The sequence below is a fragment of the Ahaetulla prasina genome, chromosome 4 (genome assembly GCF_028640845.1).
Source record: "Ahaetulla prasina isolate Xishuangbanna chromosome 4, ASM2864084v1, whole genome shotgun sequence".
NCBI lineage: Eukaryota > Metazoa > Chordata > Lepidosauria > Squamata > Colubridae > Ahaetulla > Ahaetulla prasina.
The window spans coordinates 4,615,514-4,636,476 of NC_080542.1; the positions used below are offsets into that span (position 1 = coordinate 4,615,514).

At 42.7% G+C, this 20,963-nt stretch overlaps 2 protein-coding genes across 7 annotated transcripts in view; one reads left to right on the forward strand and one right to left on the reverse strand.

Moving 5' to 3' along the window:
- RNF31 (ring finger protein 31) overlaps window positions 1-20,963 on the reverse strand; it is a 58,739-nt gene that overhangs the window by 35,701 nt on the left and 2,075 nt on the right. For 2 of the 5 annotated variants that reach the window (XM_058180308.1, XM_058180307.1), the window contains exons 2-3: window positions 3,689-3,871; window positions 927-1,073 (exon numbers count right to left, since the gene is read on the reverse strand). In XM_058180308.1, coding sequence (XP_058036291.1) covers window positions 927-1,073; window positions 3,689-3,871 — 330 coding nt within the window. Of the gene's footprint in view, window positions 1-926; window positions 1,074-3,688; window positions 3,872-5,490; window positions 5,616-6,046; window positions 6,786-20,963 lie in introns of those variants that run through there. The other 3 variants (XM_058180311.1, XM_058180312.1, XM_058180310.1) reach the window with 3 other exon arrangements.
- PSME2 (proteasome activator subunit 2) lies at window positions 5,768-20,846 on the forward strand. Of its 2 annotated transcripts, none has more exons than XM_058180328.1 (11): window positions 5,768-5,837; window positions 11,948-11,980; window positions 12,563-12,625; window positions 12,711-12,797; window positions 12,910-12,937; window positions 13,911-14,008; window positions 14,145-14,213; window positions 14,337-14,404; window positions 17,123-17,177; window positions 19,486-19,572; window positions 20,503-20,846. In XM_058180328.1, exons 2-11 carry the CDS (start codon window positions 11,948-11,950, stop codon window positions 20,581-20,583), a joined length of 669 nt encoding a protein of 222 aa, XP_058036311.1. In that variant the 5' UTR covers window positions 5,768-5,837; the 3' UTR covers window positions 20,584-20,846. The 2 variants fall into 2 exon arrangements, with proteins under 2 accessions (XP_058036311.1, XP_058036309.1); XM_058180326.1 differs by lacking the exon at window positions 5,768-5,837 and adding an exon at window positions 8,067-8,947.

The following is a 20,963-nucleotide window of genomic DNA, read 5'->3' on the forward strand; positions in this document are numbered from 1 at the left end:
TCATCCACCTCAAACTGGCATTATAAAGTAGTATTTCTCAACCTGGGCCACTTTAAGATGGGTGGACTTTAACTCACAGAATTCCCCTGCCAGCATGGCTGACTGGAGAATTCTGGGAGTTGAAGTCCACCCCTCTCTTAAAGTGGCAAAACGCTGTTTTAAAGTGTCTTCATCCTGGCTTACAGGACAGAGTCACATCCAGAAAAGTCTTATGGATTCTAAAAGTTTGGCTCTTTTGTGTCCTTGAACGAAAGGCTGATTCTCATCCCCGATCCTCTCCCGGCGAGATCCCTTGCTGGGAAGGGTGATCTATCTACACTGCCCTCCAATTCGTAACCAAGTGGGAAGCCCCGGTAAAAATTTAACAAACCTATTTTGCTTATGAAAAATTCCGGGAGATTTCTTTTGCTTAAACTCAGACCAGCCAAGCCATAAATCTTGGAAGCTTTGCGGATTCCCCGAGATTCCCAGAACAAGGTTATTTCTCTCAAGAAAGGATCCCATGACGAAGGACCTGCCCTGACCCTGATTTCTTTAAAAGCGTGAAACGGTTATCAACGCTTCCCAGGCCATTCCCTGGAAATTCCCCAGATATGGAAAAAAAGAGAAAATTTGGGATTTAATTTCCGGTTTTGTTTTAGCACCGCTGGGAAGCTTCTGAGAATTTTGTAATTTTATCCTTGGGATCTTCTAAGTGGTGGGATTCAGCTGGTTCAGACAAACCTGTTGTTAAATTGCAGGCTTGCCCCGCCCTTTCCAGGAGTCCCCACCACAACGTTTTGGCTCCCAGGTAAGTGCAGGGAGGCCGAGTGCTGCCTGAATCACACCACTGGATCTTCTCCAGCATAAAACTCAACTTTAAATCCAGCGGGACTGCCACCGAGATAGGGGATCCAGTTTGGGCGGGGACGGAGGGCAGGACTTACCTGGATAGTATCGACCGTATCCCGGAAAACCGGATTATTAAATTTGACCATTCTCCAGAAATAAGGTTTACGAGGATGCAGAAGGTTGCGCCCATATTTCTCCAGGATCTGGAAGGCGGTGGAGATCATGCGGAGATCCACCTGGAACTGAAGAGGGATTGGCAGTTCAGCAACGGGTGTTTTTTTTTTCTTCAGAAGAATAGAATAGAATAGAATAGAATAGAATAGAATAGAATAGAATAGAATAGAATAGAATAGAATAGAATTTTTATTGGCCAAGTGTGATTGGACACACAAGGAATTTGTCTTGGTGCATATGCTCTCAGTGTACATAAAAGAAAAGATACGTTCATCAAGGTACAACATTTACAACACAATTGATGATCAATATATCAATATAAATCATAAGGATTGCCAGCAACAAGTTATAGTCATACAGTCATAAGTGGAAAGAGATTGGTGATGGGAACTATGAAACGATTAATAGTAGTGCAGATTCAGTAAATAGTCTGACAGTGTTGAGGGAATTATTTGTTTAGCAGAGTGATGGCCTTCGGGAAAAAACTGTTCTTGTGTCTAGTTGTTCTGGTGTGCAGTGCTCTATAGCGTTGTTTTGAGGGTAGGAGTTGAAACAGTTTATGTCCAGGATGCGAGGGATCTGCAAATATTTTCACGGCCCTCTTCTTGATTCGTGCAGTATACAGGTCCTCAATGGAAGGCAAGTTGGTAGCAATTATTTTTTCTGCAGTTCTAATTATCCTCTGAAGTCTGTGTTTTTCTTGTTGGGTTGCAGAACCGAACCAGACAGTTATAGAGGTGCAAATGACAGACTCAATAATTCCTCTGTAGAATTGGATCAGCAGCTCCTTGGGCAGTTTGAGCTTACTGAGTTGGCGCAGAAAGAACATTCTTTGTTGTCCTTTTTTAATGATGTTTTTGATGTTAGCTGTCCATTTGAGATCTTGCGATATGATAGAACCCAGAAATTTGAAGGTTTCTACTGTTGATACTGTGTTGTCAAGTATTGTGAGAGGTGGAAGTATGGAAGGGTTTTTCCTAAAGTCTACCACCATTTCTACGGTTTTGAGTGTGTTCAGTTCCAGATGGTTTTGGTTGCACCACAAGGCTAGTCGTTCGACCTCTCGTCTATATGCGGATTCGTCATTGAAAACAGGTATTGAAAACAAAAAAAAATTGATCCCAGGAGTGACATGATCACCTTTTGGTCACTCTTCCTGGCTGGTTTCCGACTAACAAAGTCAAACGAGGGAAGCCGGATTCGCTTAGCGACCATGCGATTCACTTAGCGACTATGGCGACTCACTAGGAACCGCCGCCTCGCTGAGCCAGGGAAAGTCTGTTTGCGTTTGTGGCCGTAAAAGTTGAGGACGACCCGCAATCAGCCTACCCAAACTGTTTGTCTTGAGGACTAGAAACCTTTGTTTTGGAAATGGACGTTTGAGGACCGTGTCGCTAAATTCCACACTGGGGAACAAATGGAAAGAAACGAACCCCAGATCATACCTGGCTCCTTTACACCCAACTCCCCTAAACTCCAGACGGCTTCCAAGCTGGGTTTAATTGCATTTCTATTTATTTATTTCTATTAATTAATTAATTATTAATTAATTAATTTATCTGCTGTTTCTGGGCAGCCTGAGACAATATAAAAACATAATATAACTACATTTTTTAAAAAAAGTTTCGTTCATTTCTGCTTAATTTTCAGCCTTGACAAAGTCAGTTTTTTCCCTGATCAAAGGGTTCAAGTAACTGTGAGAGGGATCTTGGAGTCCTAGTGGACAACCATTTAGATATGAGCCAGCCGTGTGCAGCAGCTGCCAAAAAAGCCAACACAGTTCTGGGCTGCATCAACAGAGGGATAGAATTAAGATCACGTGAAGTGCTAATACCACTTTATAATGCCTTGGTAAGGCCACACTTGGAATATTGCATCCAGTTTTGGTCGCCACGATGTAAAAAAGATGCTGAGACTCTAGAAAGAGTGCAGAGAAGAGCAACAAAGATGATTAGGGGCCTGGAGGCTAAAACATATGAAGAACGGTTGCAGGAACTGGGTATGCCTAGTTTAATGAAAAGAAGGACCAGGGGAGACATGATAGCAGTGTTCCAATATCTCGGGGGCTGCCACAAAGAAGAGGGAGTCAAGCTATTCTCCAAAGCACCAGAGGGTAGAACAAGAAGCAATGGGTGGAAACTAATCAAGGAGAGAAGCAACCTAGAACTAAGGAGAAATTTCCTGACAGTTAGAACAATCTATCAGTGGAACAACTTGCCTGCAGAAGTTGTAAATGCTCCAACACTGGAAATTTTTAAGAAAATGTTGGATAGCCATTTGTCTGAAATGGTGTAGGGTTTCCTGCCTGGGCAGGGGGTTGGACTAGAAGACCTCCAAGGTCCCTTCCAACTCTGATATTATTATTATTATTATTAAGTAGCATTGCAGGCAGACATGCAACAGGTGAAGCATTCAACATGGGATCTATCTTCCCTCTTACCTACTCCTCACCTGCAGTTTAATGCTGAAGATGGCTTCCTCCCCTCCAATGTGTAAAAAAGATGGTTACAGGCAGACATTCAACAGGTAAAGCACCCCATATGGGAAATCTATCGTCCCTCTTATCCACTCCTCACCTACTTCAGGATGTTTGAGGGCACTTTTCCTTGCCCCGCAACAAGTAAAAGGGGCATTACAGGCAGGCATTCAATAGGTAAAGCGTCCAGTACAGGCTGCTCCTCACCTGCTCCTTGACATTGGCTCGCAAAATGCCCTTGACGTCGATCTGCAGGTACTTCTGGGCCGGAGGCAAGGGCGCGTCCACCAGGCGCTGCAAAGGTTCGACGTTTAGTTCGGAAGGATTCCGGATCAAGGCGGTGACCAGCTCCTGCCTGAGGGCCCCGAACACACGTGTGGCCTCCCCCATCTGTGACCCACAAACACACACAGACAAACACAAAATCACAAAAATCACATGTGAGATGCCGCCTTTGTAACCGCCTGCAAATGGGAATAATTCCTTCGCAGGGAAGGGAAAAAAAGCGAAATTTCTTTGGAAACTGGGCGCAGGGACTCTGTTTTACAACAGCCCTACGAGGTAGGCCAAAGGCAAAATTTTATGAGATCTCCGACTTAACGACAGTTCGCTTAGCGATCATTCGATGTTACAGCGGCGCTGGGGGAAAAAAAGGACTGTTTTTCAGAGTTTCATGTTTAATCAATAAAAGAGATGATGATGATAATACATTTTAAGATACTTGGTTGATACTTAGGATGCTGGCAGCAATCCTATTAACCGTTAGCACCAGTCAATCATATTTGTGACACATTTTTAAATGTTCAGTTGACTGAGTTTCATGTTTAATGAATAAAAGAGATTAATAATAATAATAATAATAATAATAATAATAATAATAATAATAATAATAATAATACTCAGTTGAATCCTAGGATGCTGGCAGCAACCCGAATCAACCATCAGCACCAGTCAATAGTATTTGTGACACATTTTTAAATGTTCAGTTGACCGAGTTACATGTTTCATGACTAAGAGAGATAATAATAATAATAATAATAATAATAATAATAATAATAATGATGTGATCTGTGATATGAAATCCAGCATAGTTATCTCGTTTGCTGTGTATACTGTCATTTTGTGTAAATAAAATAATAATAGTAGTAATAATAATAATAATAAAAAAATTTTTTAAGATACTTGGTTGATATCTAGGACGCTGGCAGCAATCTGTATCAACTGTTAGCACCAATCAATCGTATTTTTGACACACTTTTAAATGTGAAACCTAGTTGACCGAGTTTCATGTTTCATGACTAAGAGAGATAATAATAATAATAATAATAATAATAATAATAATAATAATAATAATAATAATAATAATAATAATAATACTTGGTTGATACCTAGGACGCTGGCAGCAACCCGAATCAACCATCAGCACCAGTCAATAGTATTTGTGACACATTTTTAAATGTTCAGTTGACCGAGTTACATGTTTCATGACTAAGAGATAATAATAATAATAATAATAATAATAATAATAATAATAATAATAATAATAATAATAATAAAAGTGATCTGTGATACGAAATCCAGCATAGTTATCTCATTTGCTGTGTATACTGTCATTTTGTGTAAATAAAATAATAATAAAAAATTTTTTTAAGATACTTGGTTGATATCTAGGACGCTGGCAGCAACCCGTATCAACCATCAGCACCAGTCAATCATATTTGTGACACATTTTTAAATGTTCAGTTGACTGAATTTCTTGTTTAATAAATAAAAGAGATGACGACGACGATGATGCTAATACATTTTAAGATACTTAGTTGATACCTAGGACGCTGGCATCAACCTGTATCAACCGTTAGCACCAGTCAATCGTATTTGTGACACATTTTTAAATGTCCAGTTGACTGAGTTACATGTTTCATGACTAAGAGAGATAATAATAATAATAATAATAATAATAATAATAATAATAATAATAATAATAATAATAATAATAATAATAATAATACATTTTAAGAAGATACTTGGTTGATACCTAGGATGCTGGCAGCAACCCGATCAACCGTCAGCACCAGTCAATCGTATTTGTGACACATTTTTAAATGTCCAGTTGACTGAGTTACATGTTTCATGACTGAGAGAGATAATAATAATAATAATTACAATAATAATAAAATTAAAATTAAAGTAATAAAAAAAACGGGAAACCTTGGGAACTCCTAAGGGGAAAACCCAGGCATCTTTTTTTTTTTTTTTTTTGGTATCTGTCAAAACAACTCCGGGCAGAGCCGAGGGAGCGCGGCGGCGGCGGGGGGAACTACAAAGACCTCCCTCCCACCCCCCAAAAAAGACCCTCGTGAGTCGGGGATGATGGGAGTTGTAGTCCAACCCTCCTCAGGGAGGGAGGAAGTCCCCCCGCCGCCCCTCAGCGAAGACGGGGAGCCGTTGCCAAGGCCATCCCCCCCCCACAAAGCCCCCCCCGCGGCCACCAATCGCCTCAACTCCGAATTCGAACCCAGCGCAGGGAAAATTACCTCAGGGAAGAAGGGGAAGGGATCGATTTACCTCACAACCCGGGTTTTCCTCCCCGCCTTTCGCGCGAAAGCCGCCGGGAAGGGGAAGCAGCCGCCCGTTGGAAAACGAAAGCGGGTTTCGTTTACCACAGCAACAACGAAAAAAAATAAAAAAAAATAAAAACCCGAAACGAAGCGACCTCCGGGGACGCGGAGGAAGAACTACAAGGCCTCGGAGAGGGCCAGGCCGCCCCTGAGCATGGGCAGAGCGCGCCGCCCTGGCCGAAGGAGGCCAGCCAAAAGGGCCGTTGGGCCGGGAAAAAAGGCCCACGGGACGCCTCGTCGGTCGGGGAGGCCCCGGGCCGTTGGGGCGGTTCGAAGAATCCCTCGTGAGGGCCTCCCGCGGGAGGGGAGGGGAGGGGAGGGCGGGGTTGGACTAGATGACCTCCACGGTCCCTGCCGACTCTGTGACTGGGACTGTGATTCGCCAGGCTTGCAAAAGAGGAAGATGGGGAAGGCCCTGCACATGGGGGGGAATGGAGGACGAGGGAGGAGGACACGCGGGCCGTTGGAAGGCAAAACTTTCCTGAGGCGGCCGGCCTCTCTCTCGCTCTCTCTCCCTTCCATTCAAGGAGAAGGGAAGGAAGATAGAAAAAGGAAAGGAACAAGGAAAGGAAGGAAGATAGAAAAAGGAAAGGGAAGAAAAATAGAAAAAGGAAAGGAAGATAGAAAAAGGAAAGGAACAAGGAAAGGAAAGGAAGATAGAAAAAGGAAAGGAACAAGGAAAGGAAAGGAAGATAGAAAAAGGAAAGGAAGGGAAAATAGAAAAAGGAAAGGAAGATAGAAAAGGAAAGGAACAAGGAAGGAAAGGAAGATAGAAAAGGAAAGGAAAAGAAGATAGAAAAGGAAAGGAAGAAAATAGAAAAAGGAAAGGAAGATAGAAAAAGGAAAGGGAAGAAAAAGGAAAGGAAGATAGAAAAAGGAAAGGAAGGAAGATAGAAAAAGGAAAGGAACAAGGAAAGGAAAGGAAGATAGAAAAAGGAAAGGGAAGAAAAAGGAAAGGAAGATAGAAAAAGGAAAGGAAGGGAAAATAGAAAAAGGAAAGGAAGATAGAAAAGGGAAAGGAACAAGGAAGGGAAAAGAAGATAGAAAAAGGAAAGGAAAGAAAATAGAAAAAGGAAAGGAAAAGAAGATAGAAAAGGAAAGGAAGATAGAAAAGGAAAGGGAAGAAAAGGAAGGAAGATAGAAAAGGAAAGGAACAAGGAAAGGAAAGGAAGATAGAAAAGGAAAGGGAAGAAAAGGAAAGGAAGATAGAAAAGGAAAGGAAGGAAAATAGAAAAGGAAAGGAAGATAGAAAAGGAAAGGAACAAGGAAGGAAAGGAAGATAGAAAAGGAAAGGAAAAGAAGATAGAAAAGGAAAGGAAAGAAAATAGAAAAGGAAAGGAAGATAGAAAAGGAAAGGGAAGAAAAGGAAAGGAAGATAGAAAAGGAAAGGAAGGAAGATAGAAAAGGAAAGGAACAAGGAAAGGAAAGGAAGATAGAAAAGGAAAGGGAAGAAAAGGAAAGGAAGATAGAAAAGGAAAGGAAGGAAAATAGAAAAGGAAAGGAAGATAGAAAAGGGAAAGGAACAAGGAAGGGAAAGGAAGATAGAAAAAGGAAAGGAAAAGAAGAGAAAAAGGAAAGGAAAGAAAATAGAAAAAGGAAAGGAAAGGAAGATAGAAAAAGGAAAGGGAAGAAAAAGGAAAGGAAGATAGAAAAAGGAAAGGAAAGGAAGATAGAAAAAAAAGGAAAGGAAAGGAAGATAGAAAATGGAAAGGAAGGGTAAATAGAAAAAGGAAACGAAGATAGAAAAGGAAAGGAACAAGGAAGGAAAGGAAGATAGAAAAAGGAAAGGAAAAGAAGATAGAAAAAGGAAAGGAAAGAAAATAGAAAAAGGAAAGGAAAGGAAGATGGAAAAAGGAAAATAGAAAAAGGAAAAGATAGAAAAGGGAAAGGAAGATAGAAAAGGAAAAGAAGATAGAAAAAGGAAAGGTAAGGAAAATAGAAAAAGGAAAGGAAAGAAAATAGAAAAAGGAAAGGAAAGGAAGATAGAAAAAGGAAAGGAAGAGAAAAAGGAAAGAAAAGGAAAAGATAGAAAAGGGAAAGGAAGATAGAAAAAGGAAAGGAAAAAGAAAAGGAAAAGAAGATAGAAAAAGGAAAAGATAGAAAAGGGAAAGGAACAAGGAAAGGAAAGGAAGATAGAAAAGTGAGGAAAATAGAAAAAGAAAAGGAAAAGAAGATAGAAAAAGGAAAGGAAAGAAAAATAGAAAAAGGAAAGGAAAAATAAAAAATAAAAAAAGGAAAAGAAGTTAGAAAAAGGAAAGGAAAATAGAAAAAAGAAAGGAAGATAGAAAAAGGAAAGGAAAAAGAAAAGGAAAATAGAAAAAAATGAAAGGAAGATAGAAAAAGGAAAGGAAAGGAAAATAGAAAAGGAAAGGAAGAAAGAAAAAAGAAAAGAAAAAGGAAAGGAAAAAAGAGAATAGATAAAGAAAGGAAGATAGAGAAAGGAAAGAAAGATAGAAAAAGGAAATAGAGAGCAAGAAAAGACCAAAGAAAGGGAGGAAGAAAAAAAGGAAAGGAGGGAAATGGGAAGGAAGGAAAAAAACGAGAGGAAAGGAAAGGAGGTAGGAAGGAAGGGAAAGAGAAATGTAAGCAAGCAAGAACAGACCAGAGGAAGGGAGGAAGAAAAAAAGGAAGGAGGGAAATGAAGGAAGAAAGGGAAGGAGAGGAAGGGGAGGGGCGAGGCAGGCCTGAACGGAACGTGGGAATGTGAAAGTGAAATCGACTTTTCGAGGCCAGCCGAAAAGCGAGTCGCCGTCTTCTCCCCGCGGGCCAAGCGCTGCACCCCCGGTTTGACACCATGGCCAAATCCTGCACCGCCAACATCCGAGTCGCCAAAGAGACGCGCGAGAAGGTTTGGGAGACCCGCAGAACGTGTGAACTGGGGTGGGTGGGTGGGGGATGGGAGGTGGAGGTGCAAAAAAATAAAAAAATAAAAATATTGGGTGGGTGGGGGAGACGGTCCTTTCTACCACGGATCTCCCCACTTCTTTCTTTCTTCCTTCCTTCCTTCCTTCCTTCCTTCCTCTCTTTTTCTTTCTCTCTCTCTTTCTTCCTCTCTCTCTTTTTCTTTCTCTCTCTCTCTTTCTTCCTCTCTCTCTCTCTCTCTTTTTCTGTCTCTCTTTCTTTCTTTCTCTCTTTTTCTTTCTTCCTCTCTCTCTCTCTTTCTTTCTTTCTCTTCTTTCTTTCTCTCTCTCTTCCTCTCTTCTCTTTCTCTCTTTCTTCTTTCTTTCTTTCTCTTTCTCTCTCTCTCTTCTTTCTCTCTTTCTTCTTTCTCTCTCTCTCTCTTCCTCTCTCTTTCTCTTTCTTTCTTCTTTCTCTCTTTCTTTCTTTCTCTCTCTCTTCCTCTCTTCTCTTTCTTTCTTTCTTTCTCTCTTTCTTTCTTCCTCTCTTTCTTTCTCTTTCTCTTCTCTCTCTCTTTCTTCTCTCTTTCTTTCTTTCTGTCTCTCTCTTTCTTTCTTTCTCTTTCTTTCTCCTCTCTCTCTCTTCTCTCTCTCTCTCTTTCTTTCTCTTTCTTTCTTTCTCTTTTTTCTCTCTTTCTCTCTCTTTCTTTCTCTCTCTTTCTCTTTCTCTTTCTTTCTCTCTTTCTTTCATATATATATATATATAAATAAAAAACATTTGGTGGTTTTGTTTTCGCATTGTAACAAAACCTTGTTTTTATGTTTTGTTTTTTGTTTTTTGTTTTAACAAAGAGGGATTGATTTGTTAATTCAGCTGTTAAGGGGCTCTGTGGTGTGTGTGTGTGCTCTCCAACTTTTAAAAGAGTTGGGGGGGAAAAGGAAGGAATAGTAAATCAATTGGGGAAACTTTAAACTAGGGTTCCCCACCCCCAACCTTGCCAGTTTTTAAGAATATGGAATTCCCAGAATTCCCCAGCCAGCTTTGCTTTGCTGGCTGGGGACTTCTGGGAGTTGAAACAGGGCTTCAAACAGACGAAAGGTTGAAAAGCACAGCCTGAAATACTGAATATGACTTCCCTGGGAACGTTACATCCAATTTCCTAGCTTGGGAAAAAACAACAAAAAACAACCACTCTTCCAAATCCTTGGATTTTAGCCGGAACTGATTGAACTAGTTACGCCCCGACTTCATACTCTAAAAATAAAAGCAACCCATTTCGGGAATCAATTGCAGAATTGCAGAGTCAGTATGACAGGTCACACTGCTTTCTAAAATCTTTTCTTTTTTTTTAATTCCTGGTCACGCCAACCGATTTTCCTGAATCGTATATTTTGCTGCTTTTCTCGATTGAATTTTAAACCGGTTTGCAGGAGCCCTTGGGAACGGAAAGCTTAACATTTTTATCCTTGTACTTTTAGGATTAAAAAAAACCCCATAATAAATTCCAGATTGTTTAAATGCATTTTCCATAGTTGCTCTCTTGATCTAAAATTTATATTTTTCCAGACATTTTTTACTGCTAAGACTCGAATGGAAGATTAGCTGTTTGGGGTTGGATTTGCATTTTGGGGGGGTTTCAAAGGGAATTTTCCTGATTCTCGGTGAGATTTTCTTTTAAAAAAAGAAAACTTTTTTTAAAAGAACTTTTTAAAAATGTCTTTAAAATCCCCAGTATGAGGATTTCGTACTGCAGTTCACTTCTGCTAATTACATAGAATAAACATCAGGGAGATTCCGGAAAGCCAAGTAGCACCCGTTTCAATCATATACAGACAGTCCTCGACTTAACGACCACAATGGAGGATTCACGTTGCTAAGTAAAACACCGGTTTAAGTTGAGTTTTGCCCCAGTGCTTGGCGCTCTTGTTAAACGACTCGTTGCAATTCTTAAGGGAGTCACCAGGTCGTTAAGTGAATCCCCATCGACTTTGCTGGTGGTAAGGTCGCAAAAGCGGATCATGTGACCCACCCCACCCACCCCCGGGACGCTGCGACCGTCATAAATACGAACCAGTTGCCAAGCCTCCGAATTTTGGATCGCGTGACCATGGCGATAACTTGCAACGGTTGTGTGGAAAAACGGTCACAATTCGCTTTTTTTTTTCCAGTGGTCCATATATTAATATGCCGTTGGTTTGGTTTACGCTATGGAGGCTTTTGGCGATGAGAAGTAATGTGGTATCTCACAAATATTCTATGTGAATCACACTGAGCAGGTGGGGTTGGCCTAGATGACCTCAAAGATCCCTTCCGAGTATGAGTTTCGCCTATGTTATTGGTTATATAGATCAGCAGAATTCCAGTACAGCTATAAACCTAATTTAAGTTTAAAGTAGTTTGGTTGATTTCATCTATATCTCAGGTTTATGTTGTGTCCAGTTGCAATTTCATTGAATATATATATATATTATATATATGTACCTAAAACCTAAAAGTTTTATCCAAAAACTTTCTACTATTGACCTCACCCCATTCCTAAGAGGACCATAAGGGGCGTGCATAAGCGCACAAACGTGCCTACCGTTCCTGTCCTATTGTTTTTTTTCTTTTCTTCTTCCTATATATAGGCTTATACCTCCTTATATTTACTCATATATGTGTTTATATACTATATAATCCTTTGTATGATACCTACATATATTGTGACAAAATAAAATAAATAAATAAAATAAATAAATAAATAAATGTAATGTTTTTGTTTTGAAACTCTCCTGAATGGGCTTCAGGCTGTATACAGTAGCTTCACTCAATCAGTGAAGGACTTTTTTTTTTTTGCTGAAAAACATTAGAATTATTCTGAGTTGGGGTTTTTTTCCCCTGCAAAACTCTTTTTTTTTGCCTTTGGGGAATTCATGAGATTTTTCAGCATGATCTCGTGTAATCCTTCTGTGCTGCTCTAGTCCAATGGTTACAATATTATACCTCTCATAATTTCCTTTTATTTCTTTAGATGGCTCTCTTTAGAGAATCACTTTTGAAAGAGGTAAGTCTTTCATGCACGACCAATGTTACTTGTTCACCAATTATTGGCTATTTCCCCCCCACTTCCCAGATAACTAACTTTCTCCTTCCTTCCTTCCTTCCTTCCCTCCCTCCCTCCCTCCCTTTTTTCTTTCTTTCCTTCCTTCCCTCCTTCCCTCCTTTTCTCTCTCTCCCTTTTCTTCTTCCTTCCTTCCTTCCTTCCTTCCTTTCATCTCTCCTTCCTTCCTTTCTTCCTTCCTTCCTTTTTCTTCCTTTCCATCCTTCTCCTTCCTTTTCTCTCTCTCCTCTTTATTTCTCTCTTCTTTCTTCCTTCCTTCCTTCCTTCCTTTCTTCCCTTTTTTCTTTCTTTTTCTCTTCCTTCCTTTCATTTCTTTCCTTCCTTCCTTCCCTTTTTTCTTTCTTTCCTTCCTTCCCTCCTTCTTTCTTTCCTTCCTTCCCTTTTTTCTTTCTTTCCTTCCTCCCTTCCTTTTCCTTCTCTCTCCCTCTTTCTTTCTTTCTTTCTTTCTTTCTTTCTTTCTTTCTTTCTTTCTTTCTTTCTTTCTTTCCCTCCCTTTCTTTTTTTCCACTTTCTCTTTCCCTGCAGGGCGAAGAGTTTCTTTTCACATTTTTACCTGCAAAAATATTCCAGTTGGATAAGTTTCTTAAGGTAAGTGAACGTCTGAAAGCAAAGATTTATTGGCAGGACATCTCAGCCCGTTTTTTAAAGAGTAACTCCTTCTCCACCCATCTAGGAAAATTCACTCAACGTTCAAGATTTGACCACTCTTAAAGCTCCTTTGGAGATCCCTATTCCAGACCCCCCACCCAAAGACGACGAGGTGAGTTATTGGGGTAGTTCTCTCCTTGCCTCCCACCCCCATCCCAATTCAATGTAACTGTTTAAGAGGTGGCAAATGATATTTACAGATTGATGTGTTTTATTCCTTGCAGATGGATACAGAAAAAGAGGAAAAGGAAGGTAAGGAAGAGGAAGGGAGGGAGGGAGGAAAGGAGGAAGGAAAGAAAAAAGAAAGAAAGAAATTAAGAAAGAAAGAGGAAGGAAAGAGGGACAGAGAAAGAAGGAAGGAAGGAAAGGGAGGGAGGGAGGAAAGGAAGGGTGAAAGGAAAGAAGAAAGGGAGGAAGGAAAAAAGAAAGGAAAGAAAGAAAAATGAAGGAAGAAAAAGAAAGAAAGGAAGGAAGGAAGACAGAAAAAGGAAGGTAGAAAAAGAAAAAGAAAGAAGCAAGGAAGGAAAGAGAAAGAAAGAAGGAAGGAAGGAGGGAAAGAAAGAATGAAAGAAAGGAAGGGAGAAAAGGAGGAAGGGAGAGAGGGAGAAAAGGAGAAAGGAAGGGTGGAAGAAAAGGAAGGGAGAAAGAAAAAAGAAAGAAAGAGGAAGGAAAGAGGGAAAGAGAAAGAAAGAAGGAAGGAAGGAAAGGGAGGGAGGAAAGGAAGGGTAAAAGAAAAGAAGAAAGGGAGGAAGGACAAAAGAAAGGAAAGAAGGAAAAATGAAGGAAGAAAAAGAAAAAGGGAAAAGAAAGAAAGAGAAAGGAAGACAAATAGGAAGGAAGAAAAAGAAAGAGAAGCAAGGAAGGAAAGAGAAAGAAAGAAGGGAGGAAGGAAAGAGAAAGAATGAAAGGGAGGAAGGAAGAGAAGGAGGAAGGAAGGAAGAAAAGGAGGGAGAAAAGGAGAAAGGAAGGGAGAAAGAAAGAAGGAAGGGAGAAAGAAAAAAGAGAAAAAAATGAAGGAAGAAAAAGAAGGAAAGAAGGAAAAGAAAGAGAAAGGAAGAAAAAGGAAAGGAGAAAAAGGAAAAGGAAAGAAGGAAGGAAGGAAGAGAAAGAAAGAAAGAAAGAAAGAAAGAAAGAAAGAAAGAAAGAAAGAAAGAAAGAGAGGAATGAATTCTAAGTAATTCCCAGCATTTTATGGACTTAATTTCTCTTCTTCTGCGATTCCCAGCTCCAAAATGCGGCTATCTCAAAGGAAACGAGGTTCTCATTTCACTTCTGGATCGCGTGAAACCCGAAGTTCGCGAGTTTAAAGAAAAATGCATTTTGGTAAGTGGGCAAGTGGGGGGGGGGTTCTCTTCTTCCCTCCCCCTCCCCAGTTCCGATTGGCCAGGGGTTTCCTTGCGGTTGTGTATCGGATGGAAAACGAGGTGATACCTTCCTTCTCTTGATTTCCCCCCGTCAGGTCACGACCTGGATCCAGTTCATGATCCCTAAAATAGAGGACGGCAACGACTTCGGGGTGGCGGTTCAGGTAACCAGAATCGGGGAAGGAACAAAGACTTTATTCGTCTCCCCCTCCCTCATTTTTTTTTTATTTCCCTGGCTGTGGGAATCTCCTGGGGTGACACCACAACCGTTTCCTTCCTGTGTTTAGGAGAAGGTACTGGAACGTATCACGGCTTTGAAGACCAAAGCGGAAGCTTTCCAAACCACCATTGCTAAGTAAGTGGTCACGAAGGGCCGGCGTGGAAAGGAGGCCAAGCAAAGAGCCATGTGGGATCTGCGTTTCCAGCGTATCGTGAACGGTGTGCTGTACTCGGGCACCGTTGGCTCCTATTGGGGTTTCCCCGCCCCAAAACTTCTGTCAAACTTCATGGGGTGGTCCTCTCCCGCCTTCCTAGTGTAATAAACGTCGGAATCTGTGCTTCTCGGGGTATGTCAGAGATAGCTCTTCCTTATTAACTCTGCTTGCAAGCATCATGGGTAATCTTTTCCTTAGCCAAGGTGCAGTTGCGGCCAGCTCCTCCAGCAGCCGAATCAGAGAAGGAGGCGGAGGCGTGGGAGTCAGGTTCAGCATTAAGGCAATCTGAGAGCTCCAAGGGGGAAGAGGGAATGGAGCTGTGAGAGAGAGAGACTGTCGTGTCCCACTCCTCCTCTGACGGCCGGGTCGTGGAAGTCTGTATCAAGCGTGGCCACAGAGCCTCTGCAGCTCTGCCAAATTCCTGTCAGAGTCCTCAGGGCAGGCAGGAGTCCAAGATGTGACTTCAGCAATCCAAATTAGACTTTGCCTGACTCAAAGAATGCCAGAAAGCAGATCCTTTATATAGGCCAAAGGGGTGTGGCTCCATGGCTCAGCACTTATCCAGGCCTGCCCCTCCCTTCCTTTTGCTGATGTCACCTTTCCATTCTCCGGAAACGTGGATCTATCCACCCTCCAGCTGTTGACAATTCTAGCTCGTGACTGGCTTCAGGTTCTTCATGTTCACATGCTGTGGGGGGCGGGTTTATTTGCTTGGTTTGTCCGGGCATGGTGCCAGGACCGGGGGCCGGAGGCATGCCAGGCCATTCGTCTTGCTCGGTCTGTCCGAGCATGGTGCCAGGACTGGGGGCTGGAGGCATGCCAGGCCCTTCGTCTGCATTATCAGTCTTTGGCTGAGATAACAGGAGATGAGAGGGGCCCGGCTGCGGAGAGTGGGGCGTGCGAGACACAAAAGAGACAGAGACGGAGCCTGGGCCTGGGCCATCCATTAGCCCTCAGATGGAGAGTCAACAGCCCCCAGGTCTGGAGGTGGCTGATGAGGAACAGCTGGGTCCTGTGCCTGACAGGTGGATGCGCAGAAGGCAGAGGAGAGGAGAACAGTGGAAATCTATGGGCCGGTCCTCAGGACGGAAAAGCCACCGCTGCTAGCAAAATCCCACCCTAGCTCTGGGGATAAAAGGCAGGGGGTGGAGGTGAATAGATGTGGCAGACAACTATTCATCTTCTGGCCGGCTGGACTTGTTAGCCTGAGAGAGAATTTTTTTGCCGGGGGCTGCCAGCTTTGTCGTGTTTGGGGAGCTGGGTCAGAAAGAGGTGTTTTCTCAGCATTGATAAAAGGCAAAGATAGGAGAAAAATAAGAATAAGCATTACTGGTAGAAGAGAGTATTTGTAACTCAGAGTTGAATTGTAGGGTCCTTTGGCACTCTCTGAGCTTGGTTGTCTTGTAGACGTTTCTTGACCCAGCTAGGTAACATCATCAGTGCTAGAAGGGAGTGGGGAATGGTGGAGGAGGAAAGGAGAGGAGAGGAGAAGAGAGGAAAGGAAAGGAAAGGAAGTAAGTGGATGAAGAAGGGAAGAGGAAACGAAAGGAAAAAAGGAAAGGAAGTAAATGGATAAAGAAGGGAAGGAAAAAAGAAAAAAGAAGGAAAGGAAAGGAAAGAAATTAAATGGATGAAGAAGGGAAGGGGAAAGGAAAGGAAAGGAAGTAAATGGATGAAGAAGGGAAGAGGAGAGGAAAGGAAATAAATGGATGAAGAAGGGAAGGGAAGGAAGTAAATGGATGAAGAAGAGAAGGGAAAGGAAAGAAAATAAATGGATGAAGAAGGGAAGGGAAGAGGAGAGGAGAGGGAAGGAAATAAATGGATGAAGAAGGGGAGGGGAAAGGAAAGGAAGTAAATGGATGAAGGGAAGAGGAAAGGAAGGGAAAGGAAGAAAGGAAAGGAGGAATGGAGTGAAAAGGAAAGGAAAGGAAGGAGAAGCTGAAGTAGAAGAAAGAAAAGGAAGAGAAAGATGAAAGAGAAGAAGGGGGAAATAAAAGAGAAGGAGGAGAAAGAAAAGGAGGAGTCCTTAGTGCTCTCTTGAGTTTGGTTGTTTTCTTGCAGACATTTCACCACCAAATTAGGTAACATCATCAGTGCACCCCACGGAACAGGCATTGGTAGGTGAATTTTGGCTCGCTGGAGCCGTGACACAATCAATAAAGCAAAAAAAATGTGAGGAAGATAAATTGATGTTGAAATCACAAGGAGATTTCTGGAAACGGCGATAGGGAAGCGATTCTAGAATTCTAGCACACCGTGGTACGATAGCCTAGAGGTGGAGCTCTCGCCTCACAGTCGAGAGGCTGTGGGTTCGATCCTAGGCAGAGGCAGCCATTTCTCTTGTCACGATGAGAATTTAGCTGCCAAATATAACTCCGCATTGGCGACAGGAAGGGCATCCGGCCAGTAAACACTCTGCTCCATTCACTTGCTCAGACTTCCACCCGGCAAGGGATTACGGGGGTCCCTTTTGTGCTTGTTCATTGAGGCGGTTCATGGCCTTATATATTTTTATTTTCTGTGTAGGCACCAGTCCAAAAATCCCGTCAAGAAAACGGCATCGATTTGCAACACATTTAAAAAAAAACAAAAACCTAATGTTGTAGATTAAACCCACCATACTTTTCTCGTTCTTGTAGATATTTTTTGGAACGTGGAGATGCGGTCGCCAAGGCCTCCAAAGACACGCACGTGGTAAGCGATTGCAGAAAGAAGGTCTTAATTAATTTTGAGTTCGGTTGGGTGGCAGGTCCGATAGGAAAATTGGGGCGATCTTGTTTTTTTTTATTCCTCCCCGACTAAAGGCAAGACCTTCCTTGAAGCCAAACCAGCTGGCATTGACTGTGAGAAGCCAAAAAAACCCAATTCCCTGTTGAGTCGAGACCTTGACGAACCCATGGCAAAATTTACGTAACAGTTCTTGGAAGAGATAAAATCCTGCAATAATTATTCCTGTTGCCTCACATAGCTTTTGAACTGCCCAGACTCCTTGGAGTCAGCCAGTGTGTAAATTTAAATAGTAACTACCATGCCAAGAGTAATGTCGGCAGTATCTCTTGAAACGGTGTCCTTAGCTTAACTAGTAATTCCACCGTGATCTTTTCTACCAATCAAAGTCTCCGGGCTTGAAATGTAACCGCTGTAAACCGTGATTTCCGAACCAGGGTCTGGATTCGCCTAACGCGCCACGGAAAACCAGGCAAATGAAGTTGTGTGTAAAACAGGTCCTAGAAATCTAACTTGGTTGTCATTTGTGGGCTTCTTCAGCACTTTTCTTGTAGACGTTTCATTACCCAACAAGGTAACATCATCGGTGCTAGGAAGGAGTAGGGGTTGCGGAGCGGAGGAGGAGAACGACGAAGGAGAGGAAGACTAAGGCTCTCTTTGGTGCCCCTCTTGAGCTTAGTGGTTTTCTTGCAGACGGTTCATTACAGGTTGTCCTTGATTTACAACCACAATTGAGCTCAACGTTTCTGTTGTTAAATGGCCCCAATTTACGATCTTTCTTACCACATTGTTAAGTTGGTTTACACCAGTGATGGCTAACCTTTTTTGCCATCGCGTGCTAGGAGGGGTGATGTCGTGTCCCACTCCTCCGCTGACGGCCGGGTCAGGGAAATCCGAATCAGGCGTGCCTCTGCAGCTCTGCCAAAGTCCTAGCAAAGTCCTCAGGGCAGGCAGGAGACCAGAAAGTGACTTCAGCAAGATATGTTTAGACTTTGCCTGACTCAGAGAATGCCAGAAAGCAGGTCCTTTATATAGGCCATGGGGTGTGGCTCCATGACTCAGCACTTATCCAGGCCTGCCCCTCCCTTCCTTCTGTTGCCTCCGCCTATCAAGTCTTCTGACGCGAGGGTCACTCCAGTCTGCAGCTGTTGGCAATTGACCTCCCTCAGGCTCACATGCTGTGGAGGAGGGGGAGGGGTCTAGTTGCTCCGTTTGCCTGGGCATGGAGCCAGAGCTGGGGGCTGGAGGTATTTCTTCCTCTTCAGCCTGTCTGGGCATGGAGCCAGGGCTGGGGCCGGGAGGCATACTAGAACATTCCTCCGTGTTCGGAAGCAGATAAGAAGACCCCGGCTGTGGTGAGATCAGACGAGACACAACAGGTGGGTGGGGTAGGGTCGCGCTTGCGTGCCCATACCCATAATTCTCTGCGGCCCGCCCCCGCGCATGCACACGTCACACACTCCTTCCCATCCCCCCTGCTCCTGGCACACGATGGCCTGGTAGGCCCGTTTTCTCTCTCACCTGGCTCCAAAGCCTTTCTAGGAGTCTGGGGAGGGCGAAAACGGCTTTCCCCACCTCCTGGAGGTCCTCTGGAAGCCAAAAAACGGCCCATTTGCCAACTTCCGGTGGGACAGGAAGGTCCATTTTTTGCTGTCCCCAGCCTCCAGAGCCTCTCTAGGAGTCTGGGGAGGGTGAAAATGCTCTTCCCCACCCCCCCTGGAGATCCTCCGAAAACCAGAAACTGGCCGTTTTGGGCCTCTGGAGGACCTCCAGGGGGTGGGGAAGACCATTTGCCTCCCCCAACTCCTAGAGAGGCTCTGGAGCCAGGTGAGAGAGAAAAACGGGCCTTCCTCACCACCACCCGAGGCCTTCCGGAGCCAGGAAACAGCCTGTTTCCCTACTTCTGGTGGGCCCAGGCGACGGAGCTGAGTTCGCGTGCTCGTTGGCACGCATGCCATAGGTTCGCCATCACGGGTTTACACGGTTGTTAAGTGAATCTGGCTTTGTCGGAAGGTCATCAAAAGTGACCCCATGACCCACGGGACACCGCAACCGTCATAAATAGTTGCCAAGCGTCTGAACGTCGATCAGGCAACCATGTGGGGATGCCTCAATCATCGTACATGTCAAAAAGGTCCGAAGTCCTTTTTCCCCCCCCCAGTGTTGTCACTTCGGTCACTAAACGAACTATTTGTAAGTCAAGGACTACCTGTATTCAACTTGGTAACATTACCGGTGCTAGCTGGTTGTAATTGGCTTGCCTTGTTCCCCGCAGATGGACTACCGGTGTTTGGTTCACGAACGCGACGAAGCCATTTACCGAGAAATGCAGATGATGGTGCTTGATATCCGTGGATTTTACGTAAGTGAGCCGAAACGATCCTAGTGGGTTTTTAACTAGGGGAAGATCCAGAGGGCAGGAATAAAGGAACGGAGAACATTTCTTTCCATCACTCTGCTAAACAAATCATTCCCTCAACACTGTCAAAGTATTCACTAAGTCTGCACTATTATTAATCTTCTCATTGTTCCCACCACCCATCTCCTCCCACTTATGACTGTATGACTGTAACCTTGTTGCTTGTATCCTTACGATTTATACTGATATTGTTTCCTGATTGCTTATTTGTAGCCTATGACTGTCATTAAGTGTTTTATCATTAAGTGTTCAATTTGTACCCTATGGCCATCATTAAGTGTTGTAAGTGTTGTACCTTGATGAAGGTATCTTTTCTTTTATGTACACTGAGAGCGTATGCACCAAGACAAATTCCTTGCGGGTCCAATCACACTTGGCCAATAAAACATTCTATTCTATTCCATTCCATTCCATTCCATTCCATTCTATTCTATTCCTAATTCTATTGTATTCCATTCCATTCCATTCCTTATTCTATTCTATTCTATTCTATTCTATTCTATTCTATTCTATTCTATTCTATTCTATTCTATTCCTTATTCCATTCCATTCCATTCCTTATTCTATTCTATTCTATTCTATTCTATTCTATTCTATTCTATTCTATTCCTTATTCCATTTCATTCCATTCCTTTATTCTATTCTATTCTATTCTTTTCTATTCTATTCTATTCTGTTCTATTCTGTTCTATTCTATTCTATTCTATTCTGTTCTGTTCTGTTCTATTATATTATATTCCTTATTCCATTCCATTCCATTCCATTCCTTATTCTATTCTATTCTATTCTATTCTATTCTATTCTATTCTATTCTATTCTATTCTATTCTATTCTATTCTTATTTTAACCCTTTCTTATTTCTTTTCACCGCAGGCTGAGCTGTACCACATCCTGAGCAAAAACTTGGAGAAGTTGACGAACCCCAAGGGCGAAGAGAAGCCGTCCATGTACTAACAGAGAAAAACACATTTAAGGGCAAACAGGCAAGGGATGTTGTGTGGATCACGGTATCTTTGTACTAATAACACAATTTGCCAGAATCTGCGACCGATGTTCCTTGCAGGGGGAGCTCAACTTTTTCTGTCTTTTTTGGGAGGGTGTCGGGTGAACATAAAAATACAGGGTTAGAAAAAGAAATGAGATCTTTAGAACCCAGAAGGAGGGAGATGAAAGGGAAAGAAGCAAATTGGGTACCAAAATAAAACGTTTCAACCATTTCTCAGCAACCCCGTGGCTTCTGTTGCCTTTCTTCAGGTCTTTCTTTGTCCTTCCTAGTAGCCTGTAGCATACAGAAAAGCAGAGACATCACCCTGCCAACAAAAAGTGTATAGTCA

What these genes read in the sequence shown, in the direction of transcription:
- PSME2 (XM_058180326.1), top strand. Translation starts at nt 8,894, where the DNA reads ATGGCCAAATCCTGCACCGCCAACATCCGAGTCGCCAAAGAGACGCGC. An exon ending in TTCCAAACCACCATTGCTAA is followed by an intron (nt 14,405 to 17,122) that starts GTAAGTGGTCAC and finishes TCGTTCTTGTAG; the next exon opens with ATATTTTTTGGAACGTGGAG. An exon ending in TTGATATCCGTGGATTTTAC is followed by an intron (nt 19,573 to 20,502) that starts GTAAGTGAGCCG and finishes TTTTCACCGCAG; the next exon opens with GCTGAGCTGTACCACATCCT.